Source organism: Streptopelia decaocto, assembly GCF_964273445.1.
Source record: "Streptopelia decaocto genome assembly, chromosome: 11".
Classification (NCBI taxonomy): Eukaryota; Metazoa; Chordata; class Aves; order Columbiformes; family Columbidae; genus Streptopelia; species Streptopelia decaocto.
Window position 1 is genome coordinate 12648785 of NC_138666.1, and position 24204 is coordinate 12672988.

General features: G+C 39.5%; 1 protein-coding gene across 5 annotated transcripts in view; it reads right to left on the reverse strand.

The window, feature by feature from the left end:
* RSPRY1 (ring finger and SPRY domain containing 1) overlaps window positions 1-24204 on the reverse strand; it is a 36837-nt gene that overhangs the window by 6811 nt on the left and 5822 nt on the right. For 2 of the 5 annotated variants that reach the window (XM_082062447.1, XM_082062448.1), the window contains exons 2-12: window positions 22672-22739; window positions 18138-18323; window positions 15493-15989; window positions 11444-11496; window positions 9893-10005; window positions 7093-7219; window positions 5395-5453; window positions 4971-5037; window positions 4084-4215; window positions 2720-2835; window positions 1833-1976 (exon numbers count right to left, since the gene is read on the reverse strand). In XM_082062447.1, coding sequence (XP_081918573.1) covers window positions 1833-1976; window positions 2720-2835; window positions 4084-4215; window positions 4971-5037; window positions 5395-5453; window positions 7093-7219; window positions 9893-10005; window positions 11444-11496; window positions 15493-15839 — 1158 coding nt within the window. In that variant the 5' untranslated portion in view covers window positions 15840-15989; window positions 18138-18323; window positions 22672-22739. Of the gene's footprint in view, window positions 1-1832; window positions 1977-2719; window positions 2836-4083; window positions 4216-4970; window positions 5038-5394; window positions 5454-7092; window positions 7220-9892; window positions 10006-11443; window positions 11497-15492; window positions 15990-17934; window positions 18027-18137; window positions 18324-22671; window positions 22740-24204 lie in introns of all 5 variants that reach the window. The other 3 variants (XM_082062446.1, XM_082062449.1, XM_082062450.1) reach the window with 2 other exon arrangements.

Genomic DNA, 24204 nt, shown 5'->3' on the forward strand with positions numbered 1-24204 from the left:
TGGGGAGGGGGGGAAGATGGGGATATTGTCTCCAAAGTGGTTTTCATTTGCTGTGAGCTCAAATCACTATTAAAGTAGTTAAAAATCAGAAAGCTAGGAAGTACCCAAATAGCTAACATTTTACATCTTAAACCACAGAGGCATAACCGCTCTCTTATATTGAAGTCCTAGTACCAGACTTCTAATACCTTCCCCCACTAGATATTCGAGTGCCACCAGAACACACAGTACACAGAAAGAGAACAAACACATAGTCTCTTCAACTGAATTTGTTGCATATTGTGTTCCTTGCAGTGCCAGCCTCCCTCAGTTTGTGAAAAGGTTTTATCAAGTGGTATTACGAAGGCCCAAGACAAATGCAAAACTAAAGTTCCACAGGAGGAGAAGAATTCATCATAGGAAAGCCCAAACATGAAACCCAAAAGCATTATGGTAGGTAACCTCCTCGAACTCAGCATGGTTAGTCAAGAGTGCAAATACTAGACAGTGTCTGATTACACAAGCCTCAGATGTCCCAAATTAAAGCTGAGCCCAGATAATAGGTGTTTAATGTCCACTTAGGACTAGTCTTTTTGTTACACCCGCTGTAAATAAAAAAGTATATAGCTACTCTGCTGATGCTGTGATATATCCAGAAGATAATATCCTTGTATTTCAGGCAGACACCCAATGAACTTAAAAAGTAACATTTAGCCACCAGCAAGAGTTGTAGCAACAGAAAATCACCCTGCTCAGAGCTGTGACATTGTGACATCTCTTATTTTCATGCCTTCAACAGGAAGCCCAGACAGAAAAATACATATACACCAATCTCCTTAACAGTAAGTGAGGGAAAAAAAAAAAAAAAAAAAAAATCTTTTAAGCCTCTTAGCAGTCTAAAGGCAGACACACAGCCTTTTATTTCAAACAGTTTCCATTACACTCAATGTCTACAATGCCCAGGCTCAGGACAGGTCTGCATGGGATTTTTGTCTGGTTGTGGTGCGTGCTTTTTTTTTTTAAATTTCAATCACATTTGCGATTCCATGCTAGAAAAGCATGACTGGACTTTGGATGTGATGTCAAGATACATGCATATTATACATCAGCAGAGGACAATGCTATTTACATGAATAATTAGAAAAGAATGGAGCCAAGACCACTGAACTCACAGGAAAGCTTAAGTTAAATGGTGAGAAAAGCTACTCTCCCATTCCTGTTAGGTTTTTTTGCCACTGTTGTTTTGTTAAATCTTTTTGTAATCATTATTTTTAATTAAAAAGAAGCTGTCACATACCCAAATCATACCATATTACTGCTACCAGCATATCCAATGATATCATGCTATCCCCAAATCCATTTAAATAACTATTTTCCTAGGAAAGTTAATTTAATAGGAAAGTGTGTTAAAGAGGGTAATCAAATGGCTGCTTTGTGACCAGTGTAAAAGTGAGTGCAAGATAATCTGCTAGTTCTTAGTGAGCAACTGTTTACTTCACAAAAACAGACAGTAACCACCGCTGTTATCTAAAGAATTTCTAAGAAGAGACTAAGCCACAAGAAATGAACCATTTCCCTGTAGCTTCCAGACAACAGCAGGTAGATTACAAGCTGTCACTGCTGGCAGCTGGGTGTGACTTGCCTGCACAGTGTCAGTCTGTAGCAGTGACAATACAGCCTTTTCTTGTACCACTGATTTCAGCAAAAAAAGCTTCATGAAAGTACAGTAAAACTGAAGGAAACATGCAAGTGCTCTAATACTACCAGAGAACAACCAGAGCTATTTTCAAAGGTGTTGCAAACAGAAAATACTGAAGTGACATAATCAGCTAGATGCCATTGCATATACTCACATGATTGAGAAATTTGCTGTCTTTGGTAGCCCATCCTATCTGCATCACTCCCGAAGTAACAACTGTGACTTCATAGTACCAAACTCCAGAATCAACACAGAAGGTACATCTAACGCTTTCAAAGGATGAGGCATCACATCGAGCCTACCAAAACCAAACAAAAAATTAAGTTTCTACAAAATTAGTAGTCTGATAATCCACTTTCTTCCCTGAATCAGATTTCTTGCATGTAAGAATACATCAAGATAATTTTAGAGGCATTTCAGACAGAAAGTGACCTCTCTTTATAGCAATAATTGTCACACAAACTAACGAGTAGGCAAGACTGAAAATTGTTCAGTGGAAGCCACAGAGGAAAAAAAAAAAAGTAGAGAGTTTACAGAGTCAATTTAAAGACTAAGACAACCTGGCCAGGAAGACCTCAGTCATCGTTTGTGAGCTGACTCCTGGTACAAAGGATGGAGAGGTGTTCTATGTTACATGAATTAGAAAAAGCCATGGAGGAAGACTAAAAAACATAGGCCTGAGACAAAAATCCTACTGCTTTGGGCTTTTCAAGACTACACGAGACAAACAATAGGGATTATACTTTGTGAGTAATTTTAGTCAAAATTAGTGAAAAGCCAGCTGACTCTTAAGAATCCTCCTCACTTTTCTGAAGTTTTGGGGCACAGATGGGGTGTTACTTTACTGTGAATATTTCTACAATTGAGATCAGTGTAGCAATGTTATAACCCTCTGAGAAAGCAAGATTTCTATAGAGAGCTGTCAGAAAGCATTTGATTTATTCCAGGAAAACAGAGGAGCAAGCAGCAAACAAAGATACTTACAACCTGCCTTTTTCTTCAGACTCCTTTTTAGGTTGAAACAATGAAGTGACATCCTACCTCTAATCCATGTGGCGAGATCTTCAGGTATTCACTGACATCATTACTGTTCAGCATAGCCCTGATGTTGGTCAAGTCAACCTTTTCATATGTAAACTGCCTCCCTTCTTTTAAAACTGCAAAATAAAACTAGTCTTACTCACTGCTGCAGCAAAATTTTATTTTAAACATTTAATACAGTGGCAATCTCTTCAGGATCCAGTTAATTTTTGGCATAACTGAATGAAATATTGACATTTTGCCTGCATAAAGCTAGCAGAACCTCCAGTACGCTATGTATTAAATATCCTCTAAACATCAGAACACAAGCTATAACTCTGACTGGAGCTCCTACAGTTTAATTGCTGCTTTCAGGAAACCCACAGGCAAATATAAGACATCCAAGTTCATACCAAGATGCCAATGTTTCATGATTTACCACTGTATTAGCATATTCAATTGGGCAGAGTTTTTCTGATTCACCACAGTGGAAAAGATTTTGGGGGTGTGGAAGAAGGGGAAATCAAGAATTTAAAGTTTTTTACCCTCTCATTTGCAGGTAGGCAATGAACTTGAAATGAGCCAAAGCAGCTCCTTCCCCCTTCATCCCCTTTTCACATGGAAGGATCAGAAGCATTTATGTTGCCAGGTGACACATGCACATTAATTTACCAGAGATCTTAGCACAGGACCCTTCATGTATCCCAAACTTGCCATAACACTATACAGATGCTTACTGAACACAACTGACACTGGCCATCCATAAGCTGGCTACAGCCCCATAACACCCAACAAGACTTTTCACCCACATTTATCCAAGAGGTATTAGAAACTACAAGGTCCTTAGAGCTGCTGCACCCTTGAAATCACAACTAAAGCAAATGTGATGATTTTTAGTCATCCAAAAGGATAGATCTAGTAAAGTGCTTTGTAAAGCACTTTTCATGTTTGATCAAAAGATCATCTTTATTTTAAGAAGTCTTTAATTTAATAATTCTTTCAGACTGCACTGCTGGGTTACGATCACAATAGTGACTGTCACCAGGATATATCAGTAATCTAGCTGTTCTACAGAGGGACAGAGCTGCATTACTTTGCTACTCAGCATGGCTGCTGAAGCGTGGGTTACAGCAAATATGGTGCAAAGAAAAATTTTCATTGCAGCTCCAACTTGCAGAATACAAACCGCTTCCTTTCACAAACATTTTCCTTGCCAAAATTTCTTTCCATGCAATTACACTGGATTTGCATTGGAAGGACAACGATTACAAATGCAGTCAGGTATATTTACAATCAGTGCTTATACAAAACAAACACAAATTAGCCCTCCATCTCTTTGGAGAAGTGATTAATATTAAATGGATCCATCCCTTCATTGTACCTACACAGATTGTCTAAACTCCACTGGGCGCAGAATCCAACCTGGCGCTTTAAATAGTCTGGATTATCTGTCCATTTCTCTAGCAAGATCAGCTGGTCACTAATGCACGTTTCAGAAACTGTCATTTTATTTTCACCTGCAATTTAAGAGGAAAAAAAAAATTGCTATAAATTAGGGATAAGTTCAGTTAAAAATAGTAACATTCTACAAAAGCAGTAGAACCCCCACTCTACCTCTAAACCTCAGTATTACAAACAGCATGAAATTCTTTCCCCAAGCAGACATGGAGTTAACTGCACAGTCAGATATACAGCTTCTCAGCACGGAGCTGCATCAAGAGGCGATCAGATCACAGCTGTTCTCCACCTCTCCAATACAGAGTTATTTCTCTTCAAGTAACAAAGGTCTCATGTCATAAATCTTTATGTAGCAATTTCTAAGCTGAGAAGGAGGGAATTTCAGCAAATCTCCTAAAGGTTTGTGGGTGGGGTGTCATTAAAGGAATAAATATTTTTTCCTGCCTGCATACACCTGATCATAGCTGTTCTCCATCTCTAATACACATTTATTTCAGTGACAAAGGCCTCATCTTTAAGTCTTTTTGTAGCAATTTCTAACTGAGGACAACTAACTGCACTGAGTTTCAGCAAATATCTCAAGGGTTTTGAGGGGTGGAGGGGTGTTGCTAAAGCAATAAATATTTCTTCTTGCCTGTAAATGGAAAAACATTTCTCTTCTACATTTGTCTTCTCAGCAATCCAGTCTCTTTCACACTCCTGAGTGCGATCAGATGAATCAAGTGACAATCGTGCAACACAATATGTTAACATAGTATGCAACGTAGTATGTTAAGAGCACCATATAAGTATATATATAAAAGCCAATACTTACTTGTTTGTGCAAACTTCTCCAATGCTATTAGTGCAAAAAGCATCACCGTCGGATGGGACTGGAAGTTCTAAACATGGGCAGTACGAAAAGTTATTTAATAAATACCCCGCACAGATGGACAGGAAAAGCTGTTAGGCTGCCACAGGATGCTTTAGGTTGACAAGGACCTCTAAAGGTCACCTTGTCCACCCTCCTGTTGAGAGCTGGTTTGAGTAGATCAGGCTGCTCAGTGCCTTGTGCTACTGACTTATAGTTATCTCAAAGGATGGAGATTCCACAGACTCTCTGGAATCTCGACTTTCTGTAATATACATTACCAGTATTTAGCAAACATGACCCTAACTTTTCAGAATAATAATAATAAAACCCCCCTGGATTATAATTTCTATGTATAGGTACATATAAAAAGTTCAAAGACACTTACCAAGCTGTGAAGTAAATATTCCAATATGCCTGGGCTGAGTAAGCCTATGCTTGCAGGACCTACAAGAACATTAAAAATTAAATCCATCCATGGGAACTACCATATACTCATAATTGCACAGAACTTTAAGATAAGGAAACAAATTAAGGAACATCCAAGCACTTTGCAGCAAAGCAGAACTATAATATAGATCAATTATCATTGTTCCCAGTCAAATATTTGCTACACATTTAATAAGTACACAGTTACTGCCAAATTACAAACATATTCAGTTTATCTACTGTAAATGGGTTTTTCAAGTTAAGACGCCATCAGCCTCCGCTTAGTATTCTCAAGCTCATTACTTTTGAAAGGAGACTGGCTCCCCTTTACTTCCAGAGTTGAAGTACAAAGTACAAAGGCCAGCTCCATTTCACAGTAGCCCAAAAAAAGCAAAACGGAGCATCAAATATGGGCTATTTGATAGTTAATTATACAATATGCAGCAGCACCATGGCAAGCAGCCAATTAAGAAAAAAAAAAGCCCTGAAATACTGTCTGCTTAATCAAGAGCAAGATACTGGAAGAACAGATATTTAGATACAAGAAGGAAATTCTTCCCCATGAGGGTGGTGAGGCCCTGGCACAGGCTGCCCAGAGAAGCCGTGGATGTCCCATCCCTGGGAGTGTCCAAGGTCAGGCTGGACGGGGCTCTGAGCAACCTGCTGTAGTGGAAGATGTCCCTGCCCGAGGCAGAGGGGTTGGAACTAGACTATCTTTAAAAGGTCCTTTCCAACCCCAAACCATTCTATGATTCTATGATATAGGGAATCAAACTCTGGCATCTACAAACTCTAACAAATTGCAAAGTGTTCCAACACACCGCTGATTTGCCACCTGAGCTGATACAATGAGAACTGTTCCAAGACAAAAGTAGATACAGGATCGCATTCCAATTTAGTATAACAGAGTATTATAGTACAAAAATGCATCCAGTCCTTGCTCTTTACTTTTAACTACTTTTTAATAACCATTAGGTGATACCAGACAATCACCTTTTCTTCCTTTTCCTGTCTGCTTTCAGAAAAGGAAAAAAAAAAACTAGATACAAAACCAACCATCAGCAGGAAGGAAACTTAATCAGTTTCCAACAGGCTACTAGAAATGACAGGGAATATAAAATTCTATGAGAAAAAGTCACCCTAAAATAGAATCCCAGCAATTTTAAGTAATACAGAAGAGAGAATCTTTTCAGCTAACTACAATAGAACGATACATCTTTAGCAGAAAGAGCATCTTTCAGAGCATCTTTCTTTTTTGTTTCTATACAGCCTCCAAGACTACTAATTTGATACTCCTGCCTACTGGCTAAAGAACTATGTGTTCTCAGTAATTCACACACAGTAGGTCTACAGAAAAGACCAATTACAATTGCTAAGGCAATACAACACAAAAAAACTGATCCACAATCACTAACCATACACCAGAAAGATCTGGTCTTTAAGTATCTGGGATTGTGAATGGCTCATTCAGAACGAGGGTAGTGACTGTTCAACATTTTAATCAAGCAGTAGATTCACTCACACCTGTCACACAAGGTCTGCCCTCCATGCAGAACATTTTTAAGTTATAAGAAAACATTTCTGCATCGTGGACGCTAAAGCAGAGGGTGCTTCAGCAAGCCAAATGCAAGTTTTCAGGAGAACCCCATGGCTTTACCTGCTAACTTCTCTGCTAAGCAGCCCAGGACTGCAGTTGTGTTCCGATGTTTGGCAGGGTGACAAGCATCCCGGCAAGCAGCAGCTCCACTCAAGTTTAATATTTCAGTTAACTTTTGTAATGCATCCTGAAAAAGAATAATCAGAAGTCACGTCAACATTACTGACAGATACGATTTTCCCCCTAACTCAATATAGTATGACAAATTACTTTTACACTACGTTACTAAAATCAGCATCATGTTACAGACAGCACAGGATGGGTACCTTCTAAGATAAGACGTTAATAAAGAATATATGGGAAGAGAAACATACCCAAGAGTTGTAATTTTAAAATCACCACCAGATTGTTGGTCATTGTTGTGATCAACAACTCAGGACACTTCTGGACATACAGAGTGAGCTACTTATAGCAATAGGAACTGGAACAGTAGACAAACACCACCAATGAGCACATATGGCACATGTAATTTGTTTCCAATGTCCTAAATTCACCCTTCCCAAACAAAAAAGTCTGTTTTAGACTTTACAATTCAGGACTAAAGAAACATGCCCCAAGAGGAGATCCCATAACCCCATCATAAATTTAGGATGCTGTCAGCTTTACAGGACATCATAAATGGTATTCTTGAGAGCATAAATGGCTTTCTGTAGTCACACTAATTTAGGAATTAACCAATGAAGGTAATAAATCTAAAATGCCATGCTTTGACTTGCTTCACTCAGGCAGTATGGCATGGATAAAGTTCAAGATAGATCTAGAGCATACCCCCTATTTTCAGAGTAGTTAGGGGTTCATCTAGAGGCAGAACGAGTTATCCCACAGGGAGAACCTCAACCCACAAAGGTTCAAATCCCCCTTAACTTCCCAGACTTCATGAAAGTTTCATCTGAGAAAGTTTCAACTGATTCAGATTGAAACTGCATAATCTCAGGATCTAATTAAAATAGAAGTCCTCATGTTGAAGTCATCAGCAGGGCATTTAGAGAAAAAAAAACAGGACTGCTCAAGTTGGATATTCATAATTTTGAATTATATCTGAGCCACACTCAAGTCAGTTTACTGCACTGGAGTCTGAGGCTGGTACAGAGGTAACACTGAAAAGTAATTGTTGTTCCCAAAAGAAAAGCCACAAAACCAGAACTGATGAACAGGACTAATGCTAAGGGAAAGAAGAGAGAAAGAAGAAAAGATGACTGAGCCACAGACTTAGGATGGAAAAACGTTACTAAAATTAGACTCTTGACATACTCTGAAACTGCTTTTAGCCATTATCAGAACTGACACAGAGATCAACTATTTTGAGTTAAATAAAGATTTTATAGAATAAACAGTTTACTGCACTGCCAGTTTAACTTTCTGGACTTTATAGCCTACAATAACAGAAAATGAATTACAGCCTGCTACTGTTCTCCAGCTGTGTCAGAAGTGAGGTATCGGTCTTAGGGTTTTCAGTCAAAAACTTAAAGTTATCCTGAATAGAAAGAAAACAGTACCATGCACTTTACTAGGCTGCATGTGACCAGCAGATCCCACAACTGGGACACCTGGTTCAGGAAATAAAACCTCTGTGCACCCTAGAAACAGGCATCTTATTCCTTTTGTCTTGTTAAGGTCAACTATTTCACAGCTATCTCCTTAAAATTAAAGTACCTAAATAGGAGTCATGTGGCTTTCAAAAAACAAATCATTTGATTGCCAAGTACATTGTATAGCTGAACAAAAAACCTACAAAATCACTCTTCATATGATGCATTCACAGTGGTCTCCATTTCCTGATTCATTTTTCATAGCAGGCAAAGCTACTAGTCATAGCTTTGTTTTCAAAATCATTTTGCAGTCTCTGTGACAGTCTATACAACTTTTAACTTGCTCTAAAGCCTCAGATGACTTAAATCAATAGCCTAGAGGAAAAAACCCACTTTGCGTAGTTAGAGAGCTTGACTGGCTCTCCAGCTGCTCATGTAATTGCCTAAGACAAAAAGCTGCCAGCTTTTTATAACCCTAGCAATGCAAATTGAAAACTAAAATTGGCAGCATAAGTAGATTAATAAATGAAAGCTGCAATGATGTCACCATCAGTTTCTGATGAAATTAGATAAAAACAAGCATTTGAAGACAGAGAAGTCGTCTGTACAATCACCACATTTAAAGGGGTTCAGCCATGGCTGGCAGCTTGGAACACTTGAAGATCTCACTAGAACACCTGTACCAACACACTATGAACACTTTGGGTCATCTCTCCATCAAAAAAAAACCAAACAAACAACATATCAGTGGTCAGTAAAAAACAGTATTAGAATTTGAGAAAATTGTATCTAGATTAAAATAAGGTCACCTGTTTAACTTAATGCAGCCACTTGTGTTGCATTCCTTAGGTGCAGGGCAGGAACAAATTCAGTAGTGACTTGTAAATGCTAAGCTCTCAGAACTTGAGAACATGGCAGAACTTGTCCTGCTTTTCCAGCACCTGCCACCCTCACTGCACGGCCTGTACCACGTGACAGCAGAGGACACCAATAAAAACTGCTAAATACCAAAAGGCCTCTTGTTCTTCCCCATGGACCAGGTTTTTTTTTTCTTTTCTTCCCCCCCCCCCCCCGCCCCAGTGCTTCTAGAATTAAGTAGCAAGTAGATACCAAGTCACCACAAATTACTCAAAGTTAGAGTTACACCCATTTTCTGAACAGCTAACAGAGTCTTGTGTCACTGGGGAAACCCACTCAGGAGCTATCATGGGTGTGGCAACCACAAATAACTGAAATTCAGCCACAGATAAATTCATATGCTTTAGACTCACTTTTGTTGGCAGCGGACATTCATCAAGCAGTAGAGTTATAACAGCTGGTCCCAGGGGATCTTCTAATGGAATAACTCTAATTAAAGACTGGACAACTTCCAACCAGCCTTCATCTGTCAACCACAAAACAGAAGTGACACTCAGAATTAACACAGCAATTCTGAAGTGTTCAAAATACATCCATAAATGTAAATTGAAAAATCCTCAAAATTGCCTAGTGAGTTTATAGACACCACAAAAAAGAAAAAAGTTTACTTTTTACACCAATGCCTTAGTTTGCAGTAGTTTACAAGTTTAAATTCAAGGAGGAAAAAAAAAAGTTTACAGCAGCTTGGGTAATAGCAAACACCTCTATAGTTTGAAAACAGTCTTGCCCAGGTCAGAGCATCCTTTAGTTCCCACTAAGTGTTAGGAATAAATACTCATGACCAGTATGGACAATCACTTTGTTCCAGTGTGATACTTAAGTGTTGACATTGGACACCAAACTCTTAAGTGTTAAATGCTGCATCCATGACAGCAAAGAAATATTTCTTCTAGCCAGAATCAAAGCACTCTTGTTGAGCTCCCTGACGTAACAGATCTCAGAGGATCTGCATTAGCTTGACCCATGCCTGGTGGTCTACAGAAAATTTGCCTTCATAATGAACATCTCACTGTTTGAAGATTAGACAAGGGCTTTGACTTACAAGTAAACAACAATCAACATATAACACGTTAAACCACTAATAACGAAAATGGATTTGGATTTACAAGAAACTAATTCCCTTAGAAGTGATAACAGAGTCTGTATCTGCATATGAGTGAGTGAGGTTGAACAGACTTAGTGGTCCCTTCAACAATGACAAGTAAATATAAGTAACATATTGGGGTTTGAGTTTTGTTAGCACATTCCCCTGAAAACACATTTTACTGAATTGCTGCAGTATCTAATCAGGTTGATTAATTTATTTTGATACAAAAATACATTTCCTGAGACCAGTACCAACTCTACTAAGACACAAAGATTCACCTAAGCCAGAAATTTGGTGGAGGTCTTGAGCTGGGAGATAAAGATAAAACAGCCCTTGAACAAACATGGCTCATCTTGCAGGAGTACTTAGGGACAAAGTTGGAACAACTGCATCACTAAAGCAGAGGTCTAAGGAGACAGCAAAACCTGAGACAAAAAGTATGTGTGATTGACCAACACTAGAGCACATGGGTTTAAACCACATCTACATGCATATATGGGTAGTTTCTGCCTTACTGCAAACAGAAATTCTTTGTGGCTTACGGTTTTTAATGACATTACAACGCATTTGTGGTCATCAGTTGGCTGCTTCTGGAGACTTCATGTAGGAAGTGTAAGAGAGCAAAGAAACACAGGCAAATGCAATGAGCTCAGTGAAGCTGAAGCTTCTGAAGGGCAGAACTGTGTTTTGGATCCTACATCTCTAGTGCTACAGCAAGTCATAATGCATACAGCTAACATATTTTTCTTTGCAAACAAAAGAGGGGTTTTCTTGCTATGGAGTCACAACTGAAATGCCCACCACAGTGCCTTGATACCTGTTTCTGCCATTTCATGTAACGTGATCATTGAATAAGGAGGCTCCTGGTCACTGAAAGAGATATTACATAGGTCAAAATTTATGCACAATCATCAACATAATACATCAAATAAAATGATAATACACAGACAGAAAATGAACCCAGTAAGTATTTAACAGAAGGAAGTTACGCTGGCTGCAGACTGCTAATGCGTTTTCAGATACAAAACACAGATGGGATTTGAGCCTTTTTGTGGCGCAAAGTCAACATGTGCATATTTACAATAGCTGATAAATGAAATGGTGATCCACATCTGCATGTCTAAACGCTGAACATAATGCTCAGCCATAGTGCTATTCATTAGCATCGATCCTTGGTGTATGTAACCAGAGACCACATGTCAGAGGTCATGAAGCAAACCAACAGCAGCCCAGAAGGGACAACGGCTTAAACATTTTATTCCCCAGAAATTCTCTGCCAAATATATAAATATTAAAAAAAAAACACCACAAAACTGAAAGGCAAGCCATCTTACAGCATCATAGACTTCAAATTTATTAACAAGAGCTGTAAGAAATAGTTAAGGCAGTTTAACAAGAGATATTTAACCCAATTCCCTTTCCAACATGAAAAACAACAGGTTCAGTCACATCTGTTCCTCAGTCTGGTTTGCTGGAGCAATGGCAGAACCTATGGTCAGTGCTGATTTGCTTATCTGAGCAGGCACTGAAAGCACCTAAAGAAAGGTCTCAAAATCCTGGTCAGTAAGCACCTCCAGGTCCAGAAAAAGCTTATGCAGTAGTATGTTCTAAATACTTTCTTCAGTGCTAGTTAGGCACAGCAAACTAACTTAGAACAATATGTGCCACACTCCTATCACACAGCTCTGAAATGAAATTGAAAATGCGAAATACAGATGAATTTTAGAAAATTTCAACACAGAATTATCATACAGATAACAAAACTCCCTACTTTGGAGGAATTAATTATAAAAGAAGAGGAAAAAAAACCCTCAGTTTTCACTAAAAATACATCATGTAAATACATGATTGTCCTATCAAAAAATTATCACTTGAATATTTCCACAAGAAAATACTAATGCAAAGTTTAAACTCATTTTTATGTTGTCACAACATTTCAACTCTTTGTTTTTTCATCCAAGCATCTCTTTGCCTTTCTTCTGGAAATGAGTCTCACCAGGAGAAAGGAGTGCAATGCTGCCAGCAGAATTACCTCAAGAGAAAGGATAGAAAGACTATGAAGATTAAAAAGAAACATCATAACTACAAGTAAAAGCTGTGACAAAGGATGAAATATTTTATCAGCAAGACTACTGATTCTGTCATGGGTAGTAGATGTCAGCAGTATGGGCACCAAGCAAAGTAGAGTCCTGCCCCACCGACTTGCCATTTTAACCACTTAATTTCCAAGCATCCCCACCTTCTTAATTTGGAAATAAACCAGACATTTTGCTTGTTTCTTAGTTTATAAAGCAGTACTTCATATAAACTCCAAAAATTAGTACTTATTCTTCTGAGGCTAGGAAATGAAACTTAACTCCTTTCTAGAAGGAAAGGAGTTATTTCTGAGAGGAAAAAAACAGTTGTCAGATATGGTTTAGGTTTGAACTTTGAGATTTGATGAAACAAAAAACCCAACAAGAAAACACAAACAAACAGCAGTGAAACAGTGAAAGCAACTGTTCATTGCTGATCACAGTATAACAACTTAATTTACAATTCATCTCAGCATGTCCCCAGGTATTAACTTGCAGTACAGAACTTGGAAAAAAAATGCCAGAAAAAGCATTTTGCCTTCCATTCTTTATACTGTTACCCTTTCCTCTTTAAGGCTGTACTGTCACACTGAAGCTCGTATTTCCAACCTGCTGTTACTTACATGGTTTCATTTTATTCTTGTGTATTTTTTGACACAAAAAGATTTGTCAGCTTCCCTACCATTTCCTTCAGTAGTGATGTTTTCAAAACTGAAAAAATAAAATCTGGCTCTAGGAAGAACAGGTAATAAAGGAACATACTTATTACTACAGTCTCTCAGACTGAAAAACCAAGATTTCCATACATGATTTTTTTCTTCCTCCAAGTGAGCATTCCTATTAATATAAAAAGGGCTATCATTAGCTTCAAGTCTAGCAGAAAGGTTCCTTATACTTTTTTTCAGGCACGTTTAGATAGTCTGCCTTGTGAGCGGACCCCCAGTATTCACAGACATAGGTCTTTGTCTCACCTGCAACAACTTGTAATATGTAACTGTGTTATAAAACCAGCTGTGTCTTACCTGCTGCCTTAATACAAAACAAGGGAAACCAGAACACTAGTCCAGCCCACTTTTGGGATCCCCAGGCCAAGAAAGACATTGCTGGAGATTGTCTAGCAAAGGGCTACAGAGATGGCTGAGTGGTAGAGAACACGTCATACAAACAGAAGATAAAATAAATACATTTGTTCATTCTTAACTGGGGGTAGTGGAGAGGAGGAAAATCTTATTGCTGTCTGCAACCATGCAATAGGAACAAGCAGAGAGGACAGATCCAGACTTCTCAGAAGTGCACAGTGACAGGGGTGTGCTGGACCATGGGAAATTCCATCTCCTTAAAATATGTGGTCAACAGGGACCCAAAGAGCATGAGAATCTCTGTATTCTGAAGATGTTCAGCACTTGACTGGGTAAGGCCCTGAGCCACCTGTTCAGCTAGACCTGGGTTTTAAGCAGGAGGCTGGAGTGGATGAACTTCAAAAGGTCCCTTCAAACAATGTGATTATGTGAGACTAAGGGACTATTTCACTGGAGTCTGTTTAAAAAAAAAAACAAAAAAAAAACAAAAAAAAACCAAACAAAACCAAAAACCAGTAGTTTCAGGAATTTGTCAGAAACAGGACTCCAGGATCAGTGAAATAATTATGCTTATTGTCCTTCTGTAGCACAGGAAAGCGCTTACAAGATTACAAAACTCATTGCAAGACCCACAGGAACAGGATCAACTGTGTACCAGAGTGTTGTGAAACAGCTTAAGGAGCTGAACTTAGGGGAAAGGGGAAGGCATGTGAAATCAGGGAGAGACTTTCCAAAGAATTTGCCATGATTTTAACTTAATGATTTGAAGACAGGCCTCAGTAAAATCTGTTCAAAAAAAGCCTTCTTGGATTTAAATGTTCAGAAAGAACACAAATGTCCTGGTATTTCCATTTAAAGCATTTTACGACAGCAAGACAAACTCCTACTCTGCAGGCACATTCCAGAGTAACAACGCAGGTATATGAGTCAAGGCTCACTGGTCCTGAGCCTCATCCACCTTAAACTCAACCCCCAGCTGCGAAGCTACAGTAGTTTTTTCCTTTTGTTTTGGCCTTTCCAATTCCTAGCCCCCATCTAACCCAAAAGGTGATGAGCTAACTCAACCCATCATTTTTAAGGTCCTTTTAAAGCTTTGTAGAAAGCAACACAAAGCCAAAAAAATAAGGATGAATCCATAAATATCCCCACACACCCTTAATGGATGCTTTGAGCATGCAAGGAATGCAATACTGGGATCATGAGTTGAACAGTCACAACATGCAGTCTTTAAAAAGTAGTCAGACTTATAACTGGAAAGAAAACCTCAGTCTGTTTATACAAGCGAACAAAGATCAAAGCTCTCAGTTTTGCTTAACTATTTCCAAAGAAGTAAATACAGCCTGAAAACAGAAGACTTGCATAACCACCAGTTTTTAGGACAGAAGTTCCCAAATTCTGGAATATTCATTGCTTCCTAAACCATGTATCTACGCCAGACAAGAAATACTGAGCACGCTCCTTGTCCCACCTGGCTGCAGGCTCATACAGGAACTGTGAGAAAGCTCCTCAGCTCCTGGAAGAGTCTGTACCTGGGCACTCAGGAGCTACTTCTATTACCTAGGAAAGGTGCTCCTCTCCTAAGCCTCCAGATGGAAACACGCAGCTGCTTCAGGGAGGGTCAGGTGTAGATCGGTGAGAGGATGGAGTCACAGTTTGAGAGAAGACAAGAACATTTTCATTCATGTTGAATTATTCCTTGAGGAGGTACTTACTTATCTACTAACGTCCGAATTACAGCCAGTGTGTCAAGTACTAGCCCATCCACATTCTGTTTTTTCCTTCTCGGTTCATGAGGCCCTCGACCCCTCCTGGGTGGACGGACAGGGTCCCTTGGGTGGCTTCTTGCTTCAGGTACATGTACTCTACTGTTCTCCGTTTGCCGACTCCGAGATTCCACGTTGTCTTCTGCTCCACTGTCATCACGGCAAACACATGAGTTTCCCATACTGCTAGTCCCCAAGGCTCCCAGTAAGTGGGGAATGTGGTGCTCTAGAGTCAACAGTAAACCTTGAAAAAGGCTTCTGCTAGCATAGAACACAACCAAAGCAACTACAATCATCTAGAAAGTTTTAAAAGTAATGTTTGTGTAATCCTGAATTGTGGTTTTTTTGCATTATAAATGTTGCTACCAGCTGGAATGAATGGGAAGTTGGAGACTTAGTTTCTGTTACAATCGGTTATAATACACATTGGTCATCCAGAGGAAGGTCTGAAAAAGCAAACCCAAAACAAGAGTCAGTGTTACTACTTCTAATAAATAACAGAATAATTCCTATTTTAGTAAACAGAATCAGTCTTGGTGGACAAAGCACCTAGGAAACTTAAGGTTTGTACCCAAAATCTATTGCAGGCAGGGGGAAAGGAAGGAAGAGGAGGAGCAGGAAGTTCACTGGGTAAGTAGCTCCCACCCACACACCATTCCTTTCTTCGCTACCTGTTATTTCCCAGTTCTTTCATAGTGTTTGGATGCAGAGGAGCAACTTTGTTTTTAAATCTAGCACACTGCTAACCTTCACATACCAAAAAAACCCCAGTTTCATTTGTTCTTTACCCTTTACAGAGACATACTTCTTAGGTCATCAAAATAAAGGCTGTACATTTAAGCTTCTCATTTCACATTCAGGAATAATCAATTTCCAGACAGACTCTAAGATATTCAAAACTGTAAAAGACTAATCTTACAGTTATGGCCTATCTCACCAACCAATAGATTTAACAGTGAACTGTTTAGTCCATCTGCTCATAAGCACGTTTTTGGAATGTGCCTGCATCAACTGGACTCTCACCCAAATAAGCATCAGATACTGACTCTGAAATAGCCAGGAGTTACAAACACCATTTCAACACCTGCAAATCTAACTGGGATTTTGAAAGAGGTGTTTTCTGTGCAGGTGCTTGTTAGGATCTGGCATCAACGCACTTCTCTTTTTGGGAACCAAGACTGTTTCAGTCATTCTTTTGTTCTTAATTCAAATGGTTTGGATCAAATACAGGCCCATTAGTAACTGGGACAGTAGGGCAATCCCTCAATCACTGAACTGAGAATGCTAGCAAGAACAAAAGGATTCAAAACCCTGCCCCTTTCCAAGTTATTTTCAAGTCATAGGGTATGTTTCTGTAGAACATTATACAAAGTCTCAGCTAAAATAAAGCCCTACAAAAGACACCATTTCACTAATGCATTTCATGAATGCCAGAATAAATAAGTAATTAAGACCAAATTCATGTCATTATTTTAAAAATAAAGTTTAACACCTAAGCTAGAAACTATGGTGAATATCCTGTAATAGGTTATTACTATTCTACAGTTATTAAATACTTTATTTAAACAGCACACATGGAGCACCATAAAATTAAGTCAAAAGACAGTTGCCACCTTTCGAAGATGAAAGTCCCCTACCATCGGAGCCAACTGGCAATTGTGCAATTGCTTGCTGCCATTTGGTACAAGATCATAACATTATTTGGGAAGCCAGACACTGGTCATATGAGCGAGTCTCTGGATGTACGGCTGTCACTGGAAAAGCACTGAACAAGCTCTCACAGACACTTCTGTAGGTTTGAAGTGCATTATCTTCTTTTAGCATGTTGAAAAGTTCAGTATTAAGAAATAACCTGAATGCTAACTAGGGAAAAACAAAACAAACCCTCAAGGGACATTAATTGCAAAAAAAATACAATATCTTGAGTTCTAGTTCAAGAAATTCCTAAACCACGGATTATTAAAAAGGTTTCAGCATCACAACATGCTCATCTTATTCTCTAAGTACATTGACCACAACAAGAGGTGGAACACCAGGCTCAGGAGTCCTTCCATCAGAGCCAATACAGCTGTTACCTTCTCAGTCAGCAAGTAGATGTGAGGGTGCCAACACAGCTTGCAAAGATCTTAAACAGAATTGTGCAAGATCACAACTGGTTTAAATGATTTTAAAAGCTTGGGGGTAGGGGGCTGGTTGGTTGTTTTTTTTGTTTGTTTTGTTTTTTTAAAGAGCCAGATATGTTAAATGCAAAACATGTCTTCTGAAGGAAAAAATACGCATGTGTTTATGAATCCGGATCACTTAAGGGTATTTTAGTAACCTATGTTACTAAAACTGCATTCTTAGTATGCTACAGATTTATAATCTGAGTTTAGTTAAACTGTTCTGTACCTTAAGAAATGTTAACACAGTGAATCTATCCTGCCATCAAAACCAGCACAGAAAAGCTGTGTTTTAGGGATTAGCGATGAGCAAGAACCTACCTAAGGAAACAAAAAAATAAACCTAAAAGACTAAAACTGATTATTGAAAGCAAGGTTTTCTGGTTGACAACTTAAAGCATGATTCAAAACAAGCAATTATGAACAACTCACCCTTAAGTATGTTTGGTTCAGGAATGGTTGGGTTTGCTCACGAAGTGCTGTAACAGAAGTGGACTGTACTTCTCCAGGGCACAGGAACGGTTGTATCCAGAAAAGCCGCACTTGTAAGCCTTTATCCTGGGCAGTGAGTCATTATGGGTGACTGCTTTCACTTCTAGGAACTATGCTGAAGAGTTCCTGAAGACAGATGGAAAAGACAGAACAATTAACTTGGAAACTGCCCTTCAGATAGATGTATTCCACCTCCTCCCTACACTCGCCATGACATCAAGTCACACTGTTATTTTCAGCTGCATTCAGCCTTTATGGGGGAAGTTCTCTCAAGGTTTCAAAAAAATGTTTGCCACCTACTAGCTTTAGGACTAGAGAGAGCTACAGAAAACTCGATCTGTTTTTACAGCCGTGGTATTCCAGCCACCATAGCAAGTGCAGAGCAGTGACCAACTCCTCCCCTCAAATTACTGCTTACAGGAGGGAGAAGGGAAGCAACAGTATCTGCTCCAGATCACCCTCAAGTAGAGTAGAGACAGCAGAAAATAGAAGCAAGTACACTATAGAAGTTGATTAGATAAAGGGAAAAGAGAAATGACAGGATAAACCCCCCTTATTTAGTAAAGAGCTGAGTTTGACAGCATTCAGTTGGCTGTGGCTTATCATCATGTACAAGGACTTCATTGTCAAGCCACAAACTAACTGAAAGGCTGAATAATGAGGAACATACGGTAGAGATTGCTACAGACCTGCCTCACAAACCAGCTTGTCTAGACAGAATATGAATGCATGAAGAAAGAAAATTTTTCTTTCGCTTCAGAACCTAAGAAAAATATTTTAAAATAGCGATGTGCTAGATCGCATTTGAGCTGGTGTATTTTTTCAGGACAGCTTTACAATGTTATAATGAACTGTGACTTTAGCATCAGGCTGCCAGCGGCCATCTGACTGCCTCACTCCCACTGGTGAAGTAAAGACAGACAAACTTGAGGTCAGCTACAGGATGGAAGAGGGAAATACAACAGAGAAAGGAGATGCAAGTGATGAGAGTCATCAATTCTGCTTTTGCCCAAAACTTTGAGACCTCAGTGACAGAACCAACACACAAAAACAAAAGCATTTTGCCCATCATGAAAGATGAAATATATTATTGTTTCAATAAGAAGTAACAATCTCTTCATACAGAGATGGAAATAAATTTTTAAATATAACTTCAAGCCTAATTTTTGCAAATTCCTGCTCTCAACAAAACCTGGACGCAAAAATACGTTGTTTTGTTGAAGTGTTTTGGGAATTAAAAAACCACAGTGTACTTGCAAATATTGTGGGAATAAAAGAAAAAGACAAAGTCTTAAAAAAATCCCTAAAAGAAGAAAAAAATTCAAGGAGCAAAACAAGTATATCACAACAGCAGTATCCAAATAGACCAAGATAAGTCTCCTGCCCTACCTGGTAGCAGATGCTTAGGGCTAGGTGTAACAGCAAGCACACAATAACAGACAACTAGGCTCCTCCCTAGGGCACTCACCCAGGAGTCAATAGTTCCATCTCCCAAGACAAAGGCCACATGCTTGTTTTGCTGTTAAAATACAGCTAAGGAGGAGAACTAATCTTTCATAATCCATTTAAATTCTTTTCTGGTAGTTACACAGCTAAGAGTCTCTGCAACTGCTTTTAAAATTTAGCAGTCTTCCATTACAAGGCTGTGACCAATTGTTAACTGAAGTGTACTAGTTTTCTTAAAAATTGTGCTATTGGAGAATTTTGTGTGGTTTGTGACTTACCTTTTGCGTTTTAATATCACATTAAAACACTCTTTAACCTAACTTTGTTAGGAGTTAATGGCTAAGATTCACCTAAGCACCAGCAACAAGAGTAAGAACAAGTTCCCCTGGAAGGCCACTGGAACAGAAACTGATTTCCTCCTATCAGGGCTGCAATGACATCATGCAAACACCATTTTCTGAAACAATTCGTGCAAGTCAAAGTAGATCTGAAAGTCTTCAGAGGAAGCAAGCAAGTATGAAAATACCAGCAATAGCTAAGCTACAGGACAGAAAGACGACAGGTTCTCTATGTTAAAAACCGTGACTGCTTTCCCCACAATTAGCTCGATTTTGCATTATTCAGATTCACTGCAACACTAGAAATCTCCATCCCATCAGTTTTGCATTTGTTCTGGAAATATTATTTGGCAAATTTAAAAAGTGGTAACAAGACTACGAAAGCAGTTTGCAACAGCAGTCAGACTTACAGAAGTGACAACACTGTTATTTTAAATGTTATTTTTATAAAAGCTTGACTCCAACTTTGTAAATACAAGAAGTGGTAAAGGCAGCAGCCAGTACGTGCTTTTTAACAGGGATGCTCATAAAAATCATGGAATGGTTTGGGTCGGAAGGGACCTTCAAAGCTCATCCAGTGCCACCCCTGCCATGAGCAGGGCCATCTTCACCAGCTCAGGTTGCTCAGAGCCCCGTCAAGCCTGGCCTGGGATGTCTCCCGGGATGGGGCATCCACCACCTCTCTGGGCCATCTATTCACTCTGAATTTTGACTATGAGATGTTACTTTGGGATGCAGGACTACACAGTTGCAAAACACAAGATCAAAATGTAAAATTTTATTCTGTAAGAAGTATCTGGTATTGATACTTCTCTCTCTGAACACAAGCTGCAGGAAGAGCAGAGAGTGCCAGTGTCCGACACCTCATTTATACCAGAGAGCACCTGCAGAACACCCACCAAATAGCCACCATGGCAAGTTCTTCCCTAAGCAAAGCACCAGGTTCAGATACTGTTCAAGCTGGACACCTCACCTGCACAGAGGAAACCAACCACTGGTCACTGCCTGCAGCAGCTCCCTGAACCCCACGCTGCTCCACCACCATCAGGACTATCCATCCCATCCAAATGGTAAAGAAGAAATAACCAGCCATTGAAGCAAATGCTCTTTAAGTGGATTTGCACCTTCCTGGCAGCCCAGATGCTCAGCCTACCCAGGAGAGGCCTCCTCGCCGCCATCTGACGGAGCATGCCGATGGAGAAGTCAGCTCCGAGCAATATTTTCTCTATACTAAGCAGCCCAAGCACCGGTGATTCATCTCCTCAAATATTTGGTTACAGCCAACCATAATACTGCCTCATGATGGAAAATGCCTCTCATTTCCATGAAATGGAGCACGTTGCCAAGCAAACAAACAAAAGAAAAACCAAAACCCCATGCACATAAATGAGAAGAGAGGGATTCAGCTACTAGAATGACTTTTCCAGCCTTTGTCACTGTTGCAAGAGTAAGACTAGCGATTTCTCCTCTCAAGAGCAGAGTAACACAGGAGCTCAGCCAGCAAACCACACAGCAAAGTTGACAGATTCTCAAATGTAGAACAGAGTTTTGGGCAGCAGTTTCCTATTAAGGAGATAAAATAATTATAAATGTTTCCTCAGCATTTCTTTCTCAAAGAAATGATGCTCCTAAAAAGGAAGAGAGAGAAATACTTGTGATGCCAGTCAGATCAGAAGTTCAAATTACCATGAGAAGGAAACACAGCTATGAAATGCTGCAAGATAATCAGTTTCAATACAGAATAAGAGGGGGAAGAAGCCTGTTTGCAGCGACAAGCTTTTATGACATGGAGAAGATACCAGCTTTGAAATGACAGGGGTAGTGACAAAAACCAAGAATTTCCAGTACACTAAATACAATTATAACATGAAATTTAGACTTTCTCAGGAGATCGCATTGAGATCTGAGATCAACCTCTCAACTGTAAGACTTGTGAAACTACTTGGCACCCAGTGTAGCTACCACACAGTGCACACAAGAAGTGGATTGCAGGCTTCAGGAGTAGCAAGTAAATGCCATGCATGTAGTAACCAAACATTGTATTGTGGAATCTGAAGCAACCCCCAATTCAGTTATATTTTCTTTAAAAATATCCCAGAGGGTTAAGACTAGCGTCAAGCCTCTATGGGAAACAGCATTTACTGGCAGGCAGTGTGTCACCATCCACAAGACAAAGCCACAGTCATTCACCTTCTTGCTGAAGTGAGAGCACCCAAAACCGAAAGCACACTGACCTTGGGTGTGCCTGTTTCACAGAAAGGGAAAAAGGCTGACCATGTCCCAGAAAACATAACAGCCTCTGCCCAAGTGCTTGGCAATGAAAACCCCCAGGGTTGTGCAGAACTTACACAAAAACTGGGCTTTAGCCCTGCAGTTTTCTCTAGATAATTCTAGCTTTGTCAGAAACACAGAGCAAATGAAGGATCTGATCTCTTTAACTTGATAACAGCCAAAAGAGAAAGGAGATCCTACCACCATAGTAGTTTCTTTTTCTGTAGACTATGAAAATCAGATAGTCACCTGTACATTGGACTACTTTGCATTTTTACTTTTCTGAAATCTGTTTTTAAAGCTGGTAGAGGAACACTAAAATTGCAACATGGATTTAAATTGAACATCATTGTCTCACTGAAAACTAGTGCCTCCAAAGAAGGCCTGGTACAGAGAGCTCTGCCCAGGTTTTCCCTTACCTCTGGATTCAGAGACCTCAGTGCTCCAGGGTCCTTGAGCATCACAGGCTTTTCTGCTACAGCTCTTTCTGAAAGAGAAACTGAAGCATTTACCACCTCCTAGTTTCCTCCATCTCAGAGGTCACAATTTCTCATCTCAGTCATTTAGGTGGAAGTGTCCTTTGTACCTCCAGAAGACTTCAGCTGGCTTTAACACTCTGAATGTCTCAACCACCTATTCAACAATAGCATCAATCATACAGAACACAACTTCCTTCTTCCCAAACTCTAGAAAGGTCATTACATTTCTTTTCAGCAACAAAGCTATGCTTTGAGGCAGATGAATACACATCTGAGATAATGATCTTAAAAAAAAAAAAGATAGTGGTTATCTGACAGCTCTGGGGAAGCTGAACAAGAGTTGCCTCCAGCAAGCTGACGTGGCAGAGCTGTACAAGCTCAGCAGCTGCCCAAGGAGCAGAGTGTAATGCGCCACTTCAGAAGTGGCAGAAAGATAACACCCTGCAGATGGCAGGGAACACTAATCCTACAAACTGAAGGGATACAAGCACACTAAAAATTGATTAGCTATACCATATTAAGTTTTGGCACAGACGCTCATTCAGAGGCTTACAAATAAATCCTTCAATTAATGCAAGTTAATCTTCCTTGCTGCCCTGGAAGTTACAGATGTTATCAACAATAAACGCATATGCTAAGCTTTGACAGAAACATTCAAGAGATGAGGATTCAAAATTCAAAAAGGACCAAGAAATTCTAGAACAGACAGTGCTTGGAGGGAAGTGTATCAAGCAGAGGTACGGCATTGCACAGGAACAACACAAACAACCCAAAGCATTTTAAGTTTTTTCTAGTAAATTTAATAATAGTCAATTTCAGAAAGGATAAGGCTTTACCTATATTACTATCCAGAAACCAATGAAAGAGGGAGATAAACTCATTGTAGTAAACTTCAATACTATATACTTAGTTTAAAGCATCTCATACATTAACAAAAGATAAACTACAAAAGCATTTTGAGGGACAAATCAAGAGACTGAGCAGCTCAAACAGTCACACAGTGTAGCTCTGCCACAGGAACTAGATGTAGGGCTTGCACAGAAGCATGTAAGTAAATCACACCATGGGCTACAGGAAGATGCTACAAGGAGGGACTGCTGGAAGTCAGGGCAGATTCTTGTCAGCAAACCACCAGCTGAAATGGTGAAATCCCAGAGTTGTGCTGTTTCTTGTCTGTCAACTAATCTCAGTGCTTTTGTTTCTCCTAAGACAGAGCTGGGGCTCATTTTCAAAGGAAGGTTCGGTACAGAATGATTCTGTAGAACAGTCTAACAGTCTCCTGCTGTGGACCACAAACATGAGCCCAGCTAGATGGCATGACTATGCCATTATGGATGTGTAAGATACCCTGAAAACAGTTTTGGATGTGTGAAAGATTTTGATAACATTGCTGAAAAATGCAGTGACGCCTCAGTTGGAAGTTTGCACTGTCATCTGTCTGACAAGTGCCTCGGACAGCAGAGCACAGAGCAG